An 11,390-nucleotide genomic window follows, 5' to 3' on the forward strand; every position below is an offset into this window, starting at 1 on the left:
ACGAGCTGTCGGAGGAGGTAGTTGAGAAGACATTTGGACAGGTACATGGATTGGACAGGTTTAGAGGAATATGGGCCAAACGCGGGCAGGTGGGACGGGCATGTGACAAAATGACAACTAAAACACTATTCTAAAGAGAAGTGCATTTTTTGCTCAAGTTTCCAGCGTCTGCTGTTCCTTGTGCTGTATCTGCAAAAACGTTGTGTTGTGAGTTCTTCTTCGTAGAATTTAATGACACAAAGATATCACAATATATTTATTGCTAAGTGTAAAATATACAGCAGTCGGCTTGAATAACGAACAATGTTGGGAAAGGAAATATAAAAATTATTGTCATTATTTTGATCAGAAACAAATCATTAAATAGAATATAAAAATATTTTGTTTTTAACTGGGGTACATGCAGGGCAAAGTCAAAGTGACGCAAAGTGCTTGAGTAACACAGCGAGTCATGCAGCATCTCAGGACAACATGGATAGGCGATGTATCGGGTCGAGACCATTCTTCAGATTGCAGTCGTCTTAGAAGTAAGGAACTGCAGACGCTGGTTTACGCAGAAGGGAAAAGTCACCTCTCCAGGTCCTCCAGAGATGCTGCCTGACCCGCTGAGTTACTCCAGCACTTTGTGTATTAACCAGCATCTGCAGTTCCTTTCCACACAGGCAGACAGTGTCCAAGGTCAGCATTGAACCGGGGTCTCTGACGATCTCTCACCATTACTGAGCCGGTGGCTCCGATCCCGCTCTCTGTTCCGGCGACTCATGAAGGCTGGGCAGGCGGCCGTCGCTAGACCGCTCTGACACCTGGCCGTGGTCCGGGAGATGGGGCTCCAGGTGGGAGCCGGGCTGGGGGCTCTGCCCCAAGAGCTGATGGAAGAGCACGGCCATCTCGGTGAGGAAGGCCGCCCCATGCTCCGGCACGCCCTTGCCGAACGTCGAGAACGTTGTCCTCTCCCCGTCCACCGTCTCCGGCACCGTCTCGGACTCCAGGCTATAGACGTTCTCCTTGTAGTCAGAGGGGAGAGTCGAGGGCAGAGCCCAGAACAAGTCCTCCAGGCTCAGGCGCTCCCCTCGACCTGCCCCGCCACCCTGCCCTGAAACAGCAACACAGACCAACACCGTCAGAAACCCTCCTACCCACACCGTCAGTAACCAGGCCGCCATCGGCCACAGTATCGGGGACAGAAGCTGCGAGGTCATGTTGCAATTGTGCATGACGTTGGAGAGGCCACATCTAGAGCATTGTGTTCATTGGGCACCTTGTTGTAGGAAGGATGTTGTCAAGCTGGTTAAGGTGCAGGGGAGATTCAAGAGGATGTGGGGGCGGGGCTGAGCTACCGGGAGAGGGTGGGCACAGGCTGAGGTTCCATTCCTTGGAGCGCAGGTGAATGAGGGGTGATCTTATAAAGAGATAACGCCATGAGGGGAATAAATCGGGTATACACACAGGGTCGGGGGTGGAGAATGGGGGGGGGGGGGGAGGAAGGGGGTGGGATGTGTGTGGTGGGGGGGGGGCGTGGACGATGGGGGGAGGGAGGAGGGGGGGGGATGAGGGTGGAGGGGGGATGGAGGGGGGGGGGAGGTAGATCTCTCACCTGGAGATGTTGCCCAGCTTCCTCGGGCCAGCAGGCCATTCAGCCCTTCGTTCAGCAGCTCGTGGAGGGGAGGGGTCGATCCAACATCGCTGTCGCTGTCTCCCCCCTCGCTCTCTCCCTGACCACTGTCCTTCCGAGTCGGCTGGTCAGCCTCGGCCCCCGTCCCCCTGCCGGGCGGACACAGGGTCAGAGTCGGCATCGGCATGGGGGGGGGGGGTAAGGGGCAAGAATGATGGGGGTAGATAGTGAGGGGGGGAGAAAGTAAGTGATGAGGGGGAAGAGAAAGAGTGAGGGGGGAGAGAGAGAGGTATTATTGGGGGGGGGGGGGGGGGGGGTTGGGGTGAGGGAAGGGGTCCACGCCGACCATGATGCTGCATCGACACTAGTCCCACCTGCCCACGTTTGGCCCATATCCCACCAAACCTTCCATATCCATGTACCTGTCCAAACGTATTTTACAAAAGGGATGGGTGACGTTACGGGTTGAAACCTACTCCGAAGAAGGACCCCGACCCAAAATGTCACCTATCAATGTCCTCCAGAGATGCTGCCTGACCCGTTGAGCTACTCCAACACATTGTCTACCTTCGGTATAAACCAGCATCTACAGTTCCTTCCGACACAGTTTAACTTGGCACCATGCACGCAGGGCGCGGACACTGTGGGCCTGTTCCTATGCTGTACTTTTCTGTATTCTAATTTATCTTTACACTAGTTAATCCTTGACTCAATTACGCCACATCACCTCCCCCACCCCTCCCCATAGGAGAACGTACCTGCACGTCTTTAAATATTTATTTCCCCGAAAGTTTGGCCTGGCCTGGAACTGGCCCTGGTGGAGTAGAGAGAGAAGCTGCGAGATCTGCTGTGGGAGAGAAAGACCTACAGTGAGCACCATGACCACCTGCAATGTCCTCTCTCTCTCCCCACCTCACCTGCCCTCTCTATCCCCACCTCACCTGCCCTCTCTCCCCCCCACTCACCTGCCCTCTCCATCCCCCCTCACCTGCCCTCTCTCCTGCCCTGCCCTCACCTCCCCTCTCTCCCCCCCCCTGCCTTCCTGCCCCTCTCCTGCCCCCCCCACCTCCCTCCTCCCTGCCCTCTCTCCCCCCCTCTGCCCCCCCTGCCTTCTCCCCCCCCACATCTGCCATTTCCCACCCCCGCTCTCCCCCTTTCCCCTCTCTAACACCCCTTCCGCCATTTCTACCCCCCCGCACCTACAATTTTCTCCCTCCCCCCCCCCCCCCCCCCCCCCCCATCCTGCCCCCCCCCCCCCCCCCCCCCCCCCCCACCACCGGTTCCACCTGCCTCTGTAAAGGAGGCATTGGTCAGAGCATTGAATTCAAGAGTTAGGAACTCATGATGCAGCTTTCTAGGAGTTTGGTTAGTTCTGGTCACCCAGAACTGACCCAGATCCAGGTTCGATGCTGTCCGCAGGTGCTGTGTGTGTGTGCGGAGTTTTGCACGTTCTCCCTGAGACCTGTGTGGGTTTCCTCCGGGTGCTCCGGTTTCCTCTCACATCCCAAAGACTTTCGACTTTAAAGAGATGAAGCGTGGAAACAGGCCCTTCATCCCACCAGGTCCAAACCAACCAGCAATCCCCGTACACTAACAATATCCTGCACACTAACTAACAATTTACAATTTTATTAAAGCCAATGACCTACAAACCTGTACATCTTTGGAACGTGTAGGTTTGTAGGTTAATTGGCCTTCAGTAAATTCCCCCTAGTACATAGAGAGTAGATGAGGAAGTGGCATGACATAAAACTAGTGTGAAGGGGTGGTCGCTGGTCGGCGCGGACACGTTGGGCCAAAGGGCGGGTTTCCTCGCTGTGAACCTAAACTAAACTAAAATTCCAAACAACCTCACAGAAAAAGCAGCAGAGGTTCAGGAAGAGTGAGTAAGGGCTGATAAAGCAGAGAGAGAGAGAGACACACACACACCCATTGTCCTGTTTTGCCAGCTGTGTGGCTGTGTTACAAGGGCAGGGAAGTCTAATCACTTCATGTGGAGCTTCATGCCGTCGCAGCGCTCACTGGCAGCGCTTATTATCGTTCCTGTGTCGCCAAAGAGGCAGCGAGAGACAAGGAATACTCACTCACTCCCCCTGATCACTCCACTACCCCCCGAGATCACACAAAGGGTGGTGGGTGTATGGAACAAGGTGCCAGAGGTGGTAGTTGAGGCTGGGACTATCCCAACATTTAGGAAACAGTTAGACAGGTACATGGATAGGACAGGTTTAGAGGGATATGGACCAAACTCGGGCATGTGGGACTAGTGTAGATGGGACATGTTGGCCGGTGTGGGCCGAAGGGCCGGGTTTCACACTGTACAAGGCCACAACGGCCCATCGGTTTCTATCTCTGTGTTGTCCGCTCACCTGGACATGCGGCGAGCCGGCGGCCAGATCGAGGGATCCGTCGGGACAACCAGCCCGGGACAGGCGGACGAGTTCCCGCAGGAGCTGCCGGTGCCGGTGCCGCTGGCGGCCCGGGCTGGGTGTCAGGGGTTCGGTTCCGGACAGCCCGGCTGCGGGCAGCGGGAGCGGGTCGGAGGGCGGCTCGGCTCGGCGGGACGTCGGCAACAGGGCGATGTCGGTTTTGTGGATGAGCCGCTCGGGGCGGCGGGGCTGCGGCCGGTAGTCGGTCTCCGCCCGCCGGCAGTTGTAGGCGCCGCCGTCTCGCCGCCGCCGCCGCCACCGGTCACCGCAAACGGAGCGTAGCAGCAACGCAACGGGCAGAAGGGCCGCGCAGACGGCTGCGAGGGCGAGTCCGGTGACGGCGGCCGGTGCCAGGCTCCCGGTGGCGGCGGGGACGAAGGAGACGGTGAGGACGGTGCTGGCCGAGCGCCGGGGGCTGCCGCCGTCCCAGACCCGCACCCGGAGCCGCCACTCCCGGCCGGGCAGCCCCGACAGGCGGCACACGTTGGCCCGGAGCTCGCCGCCGATTCCCATCCCGAACACGCCGCCGCACGCCGCCCACTTCGCCCTCGGCCGCCGCCAACTCGTACACCAGCTCCCCGTTTGCCCCGGAGTCAGGGTCCGCCGCCTTCACCGCCGTTACCGGCAGCAGGTGGGTGCGGGCGGCTGGGCAGCCGCTCTCTGTAGCCGGGGACATCGGCACCGACACCCACGGTGGCCGCGGCGCCGTGAACACCGGGCTGTTGTCGTTCACATCCGTCACCCGGACGGTGAAAGGGCTCTCGCCGCCGCCGCTGCCGCTGCCGGTCACCAGCCGTAGCCGGTACTCGTCCCGCCGCTCCCGGTCCAGCGCCGCCGTGGTCACCACCGTGAACATCCTCCCCGCCGTCCGCCTCAAGCGAAAGCCGCCGCCCACTAGCCGGCACTCCACCCCCGGCGCCGGGGCCTCGACCAGGGCGACCACCGCCCCTACCGCCACCCCCTCCGGTACCAAGAGTAGCCCCGGACCGGCCACCGGCGGCGCCGAGCTCCCCGCATCCACCGCCATCTCCTGATCTGTAAGAGAAAGCATACAAGTTGGTCTTGCTGTCTTCATTTGTCTGGCGCCTACAACGCGGTAACATCCATTCATTCGTCCACCCATCTCCCTGAAGCAAGGTAGAGTTGCTGGGAATACATCAGGACTCGAGGCCATGAGATACAGGCAGAGGCTGGGCACTAGGACGCTATTCCTTGGAGCGCTGGTAGATGAAGGGGAATAGATTGGGTAGATGCACAGAGTCTCCTGCCCAGAGTCGAGGAATCGAGAACCAGCGAAGATTGGTTTAAGGTGAACGATTTAATAGGAACCTGAGGGGCAACCTTTTCACACAAAGGGTTGTAGAAACATAGAAAATAGGTGCAGGAGTAGGCCATTCGGCCCTTCGAGCCTGCACCGCCATTCAATATGATCATGGCTGATCATCCAACTCGGTATCCTGTACCTGCCTTCTCTCCATACCCCCTGACACCTTTAGCCACAAGGGCTACATCTAACTCACTCTTAAATATAGCCAATGAACTGGCCTCAACTACCTTCTGTGGCAGAGAAATCCAGAGATTCACCACTATCTCTGTGAAAAATGATTTTCTCATCTCGGTCCTGAAAGATTTCCCCCTTATCCTTAAACTGTGACCCCTTGTTCTGGACTTCCCCAACATTGGGAACAATCTTCCTGCATCTAGCCAGTCCAACCCCTTAAGAATTTTGTAAGTTTCTATAAGATCCCCCTTCAATCTTCTAAATTCAAGCGAGTACAAACCAAGTCTATCCAGTCTTTCTTCATATGAAAGTCCTGACATCCCCGGAATCAGTCCGGTAGGGAACAAGAGGGAGTTAAGGCAGGTACTATCACAAAGTTTATGAAACATTTAGACAGGTTAAGAGCCAAACGCAGGTACGTGGGACTAGTGTAGATCGGGCATTTTGGTAAAGGTGGGCAAGTTTTACTGAAGGGCCAATTTCTTCGCTATATGACTCCACGAGTAAATATCACCAATAACGTCTCCTGTGCCATCCATATTAAAGCAGTGGCCAAGAAAGCACACCAACGCTCTACTTCCTTAGAAAGCTTTGGAAGTTTGGCATATCCCCAACAACTCTCACCAACTTCTACAGATGCACCAGATAAAACGTTGTATTGGGATGCATCACAGCTCCGTCCAAGGGTAAATTTGTCCAGTCTTAGTCACGTGTGTGACCAAACTGAAGACAAATTGTGGAATACATCTATTCTAATTCTGAAAGCATTACAGGTATATTGTTTTGTACTGCATATATGGTTCATATTTTTTTCGGTTTATCAAGTGTTTTACGCTGACAATGTTTGTTTAGGGTAAGAAGTCAAATATGACTGGTCACGTGTGCGACATTTTGGTTCACTTTCCATAGAATGGGCCAATTGCAGAGAGCTGTGGACGTTACCCAGACCATCACACAAACCAACCTCCCTTCCATTGGCTCCATCTACACTTCACGCTGCCTCGATAAGGCCACCAGCATAATGAAGGACCAGTCTCACCCCTGTCACTCCCTCTTCTCCCCTGTCCCATCAGGCAAGAGGTACCGAAGTGAGAAAACGTACACCTCCAGATTCAGGGACAGTTGCTTCCCAGCTGTTATCAGGCAACTGAATCACCAACTAGAGAGTGGTCCTTAACTCGTGTAAGAAAGAACTGCAGATGCTGGTTAAAATCAAAGGTAGACGCAAAATGTTGGAGTAACAGCGGGACAGGCAGCATCTCTAGAGAGAAGGAATGGGCGACGTTTCGGGTGGAGACCCTTCTTCAGACTGATGTCAGGGGAGGGGGCGGGATAAAGATAGAATTCAGGCAGAGACAGTAAGACTGGTGGGAGAACTGGGGAGGGGAGGGGATGGAGAGAGAAAGCAAGGGCTATCTGAAGTTAGAGAAGTCAATGTTCACACCACTGGGGTGTAGTTAAGAAGTCCTTAACTACTATCTAATTCATTGGAGACCCTCAGATTATCTTTAATCAGGCATTATTGATTAATTACTGATCCGATGTCCTTCTCCATGCTTGACCCTCGAGGTGCCCCCCAGAGGACGAGGGCTGAAGGTTAGGTCAGGCTTGGTGAAGAACATCAGATCGCGGGACAACCAAAATGTAGGCTGTAAAATGATGCTAAAATCGTGCCTCTTGCATATGGACTCGGTAAGCTGGTCTGTGCATACTGTACTAACCTTATGTACAGGGATAGACTTGTTGAGCTGTATGCAAAACATGTATTTCACTGTTCCTGGTACACGTGACAATAAAGGAAGGATTGACCAGAGGTGGAACGAATTGATTCATGAGATGTACGAGAGGCCAGAAGTGGGAGTAAAGACTTTTCCTTTGGCAGCCACAGCCTGCAGTAAAAGGCAGGAAGCATCGGAGAAGGTCACATTAGAGACGTCACCAATCTCCGGGTTACACCGCTAAATATAGAGGCAGCGGATTTGAGTGCCTCTCTCTCCCAGATCTTACTCATATCTCCTCTGGAAAAGGGCAATTGTCAGTCAGGTAGATCGGGAATCAAACACAACAGGAAGCCCCGAATACTCCAATCCCTGCTTCTCTCCAAGTTCTGGCAAGGGTTTCTCCATTTCCCCTCCAAACAGTTCCTGTCAAAGCCAATCCCAATAGCCGTCATTTTCAGCACATCGGCCTTCATCAGTTAGTGTAGCACCCTCTGTGTAAAAAACCTGCCCCACACATCTCGCTTAAACTTTCCCCACTCTGCCTTTATAGCTCAGATGCCAAACCTTCTGTGTAAAACCTTGACCATGTGTTTCAAGGACAGCTTCTTCCCAACAACCATCAGGCTCTTGAACACTGCACAACACTAACCTCAACTATGAACTTTGAAATGCTGCAGTAACTCAGCGGGTCAGGCAGAATCTCTGGAAAACATGGATAGGTGAAGTTTCGGGTCAGGTCCCTTCGCACTGATAGTGTGGGGGGTGGACAGAAAGTAGGAAAGGGGGAGAGGCAGGACAGAACTTAACAGGTGATAGAACAACATAGGTGAGGGGGGTTTTGACAGAGTGAAGAATGATCACAACTCAAAATGTCACCTACCCTTTTTCTCCAAAGATGCTGACTGACCCACTGAATTACCCCAGCACTTTATGTCTATCTTAGGGATTTTGACAGGTGGATGATTAGAACTCAGAGCTTCTAAGGACTGTATTCGGTTGCACTCAAGACTTTGGGTATTTTGCACTTGTATTGTGGTTATTAATTTTGGAGTTATTTATTATATATTATCTCTGTGTACTGTGTGTGCATACCTGTTATGCTGCTGCAGGTATGAATTTCATTGTTCCCAGGTCAATACATATGACAATTAAACATTCTTGTTCCAATACCTTTGTTATTCTCTTTATCCTGCAACTGCACACTGTGGACGATGGTAGAGTCTTTGCGTTGACTGGATAGCACGTTACTAAAAAACTTTTCACTGTACATCAGTACACATGACAATAAACTCAACTAAACTCTTGACTCTTTAAATCTCCTTCTTGTTACCCAAACCAATGCACTCTGAGTGTTGATTTCCCCCTCAATTCTGCCTTCATATTATTGACTCCATCCTATCCCTCCTGGTCCAATCACTCCCTCCCTACCTATGTCCAAGACTCCTCACACCCTCTTCGTCTCCTCAATGACTTCTGTTTTCCAGTCCCCCACTCCCTCATCTTTACTATGGATGTCCAGTCACTCTACACCTCCATCCTCCACCAGGAGGGTCTTAAAGCCCTCTGTTTCTTCTTCGACCACAGAACCAGCCAATATCCTTTGCCGCTGGTCCTTACCCTCAACAACTGGTCCTTACCCTCAACGACATCTCATTTGATTCATCCCACTTTCTCCAAGGCACAGCTATGGGCACTCGCATGAGCCCTAGCTATGCCTGCCTCTTTGTAGGGTAGGTCAAAAATCCCTGTTCCAGGCGTACACTGGCCCTATTCCCAAACTCTACTTCTGCTAAATTGACGACTGCATTGGTGTTACTTCCTGCACCCATGCAGAACTCACTGGCTTCATCAACATCACCACTAATTTCCATCCTGCACTCAAATCCACTTGGACCATCTTCGACATCTCCCGTCCATTTCTAGATCTCACCGTCTCCATCACAGGAAACAGACTATTGACCAACATCTACTACAAACCTGCTGACTCCTAGAGCTATCTTGACTAGACTTCTTCCCACCCTGCTTTCTATAAATACTCTATCCCCTAATCCCAATTCCTCCGTCTATACCGCATCTGCGCCCAGGGTGAGGTGTTCCATACCAGGGCATTGGAGATGTCGTCATTCTTTAGAAAATGGGGTTCCCCTCTTCCATTATAGATGAGGCTCTCACTAGGGTCTCCTCGATATTGCATAACTCCGATCTTACTCCCCCTCCCCCCATTCGTAACAAAGACAGGGTCCCCCTTGTCCTCACCTTCCACCCCATCAGCCGTCGCATACAGCATATAATCCTCTAACATCCACCTCCAACGGGATCCCACTACTGGCCACATCTTCCCATCTCCATTCCTTTCTGCTTTCCGCAGACCATTTCCTCCGAAACTCCCTGGTCAACTCGTCCCTTCCCACCCAAACCACCCCCTCCCGAGGTACTTTACCCTGCAACCACAGGAGATGCAACACCTGTCCCTTTACCTCCCCCCTCGATTAGATCCAGGACCCTAATAGTCTTTCCAGGTGAGGCAGATGTTCACTCGCACCTCCTCCAACCTCATCAACTATATCCACTGTTCCAAGTGTCAACTTCTCTACATTGGCGAGACCAAGATTGTTTCGGGCTCTGCTCAGTCCGCCTTAACCTACCTGATCTCCCGGTGGCTCAGCACTTCAACTTTCCCTCCCATTCCCAATCTGACCTTCTGTCCTTTCTGACCTCCATTGTCAGAGTGAGGCGCAGCGCAAATTGGAGGAACAGCAACTCATATTTCGCTTGGGTAGTTTACACCCCAGCGGCATGAACATTGACTTCTCTAATTTCAGATCGCCCTTGCTTTCTCTCTCCATCCGCTCCCCCTTCCCAGTTCTCCCACTCGTCTTACTGTCTCCGACTACATTGTATCTTTGTCCCGCCCCCTCCCCTGACATCAGTCTGAAGAAGGGTCTCGACCCGAAACGTCGCCCATTCTTTCTTTACAGAGATGCTGCCTGACCCACTGAGTTACTCCAGCAATTTGCGTCTACCTTCGATTTAAACCTGCATCTGCAATTCTTTCTTACACCTTCAGATTATTGACGATAGGATAGGTTACTGGGAAGTAAGTTGGAGGGGGGGGGGGATTGGGACTGGTGGCTGGCACCCCCCTCACTGGGGTGAATGGCCTCTTCCTGTGATGTGAGGAAATGATGGGAAGTAAGTCAACGCCGAGTTCCTTCCCACTTCCGATCTCATAAAAAAGATCTCTCCAGAGATCCAGCCCTCTTAAAATTAAATGGACGCCAATTCACTGGATATTTTCAAGAGAGAGTTAGAAAAAGCACCGAGGGCTAACGGAATCAAGGGATGTGGGGAGAAAGCAGGAACGGGGTACTTGTTTTAAATTTTAGATAATCAGCTATAATCATACTGAACAGCAGTGCTGGCTCAAAGGGCAGAATGACCTATTCCTGCTCCTAATTTCTATGTTTCTATGTAAATTAACCTTGAAAATAACTGTCCAATTAGTTCTGGACCAACCAAACTTCAATTCAGTTTCAATATTTCACCTAAACTTGATATGAATCATGTGACAGATATAAATGTCATGAGTTAGATACATATTGAGGATGTAGAGAGACCGACCGAGTCCACACTGGCCGACGATCATCCTGTACACTAGCACTATCCTACACACAGATTACAGAAACCAATTAACCCCCAAATCTGTATGTCTTTGGAGTGTGGGAGGAAACCAGAGCACCTGGAGAAAACCCACGCAGTCACAGGGAGAACATACAAACTCCACACAGAGTGGTGGGAACAAGCTGCCAGAGGAAGTAGTTGACGCAGGTACTAGTTTAAGTAACATTTGGACAGGTACATGGATGGGAATGGTTTAGAGGGTTATGGGGCAAATGTAGGCAAGTGGGACGTGTAGATGGGGCATGTTGGACGAGTTGGGCTGAAGGGCCTATTTCCAAGCTGTATGACTCTATGATTGCTTGCCCATCTGGTTCTGAAAACTAGTTATTAATCATGGTGGCCCCCAACCCAATTAGTACCTGCCAAAATATTGAAGCATAGGGTCTTGGCTGGGTGGTTCCTCACCATCTCTGCACCTCCAGACCCTTCCCCTACTCACCCACAAC

The 11,390-nt window shown here is 52.3% G+C and overlaps 1 protein-coding gene across 3 annotated transcripts; it reads right to left on the bottom strand.

Moving 5' to 3' along the window:
* Positions 1-324: 324 nt before the first annotated feature.
* LOC129701575 (protocadherin-18-like) lies at positions 325-4,691 on the bottom strand. 3 transcript variants are annotated; one of them, XR_008724215.1, is made up of 5 exons: positions 3,982-4,691; positions 2,371-2,459; positions 1,595-1,761; positions 623-1,093; positions 325-460 (listed from the first exon to the last, which is right to left on the bottom strand). XR_008724215.1 is itself a non-coding variant. In XM_055642841.1 (4 exons), exons 1-4 carry the CDS (start codon positions 4,552-4,554, stop codon positions 717-719), a joined length of 1,203 nt encoding a protein of 400 aa, XP_055498816.1. In that variant the 5' UTR covers positions 4,555-4,691; the 3' UTR covers positions 405-716. The 3 variants fall into 3 exon arrangements, 2 of the variants coding, with proteins under 2 accessions (XP_055498816.1, XP_055498815.1); XM_055642841.1 differs by having other exon boundaries at positions 405-1,093; positions 2,371-2,456; XM_055642840.1 differs by having other exon boundaries at positions 405-1,093.
* Positions 4,692-11,390: the final 6,699 nt, after the last annotated feature.

The sequence above is a fragment of the Leucoraja erinacea genome, chromosome 11 (assembly GCF_028641065.1).
Source record: "Leucoraja erinacea ecotype New England chromosome 11, Leri_hhj_1, whole genome shotgun sequence".
NCBI lineage: Eukaryota > Metazoa > Chordata > Chondrichthyes > Rajiformes > Rajidae > Leucoraja > Leucoraja erinaceus.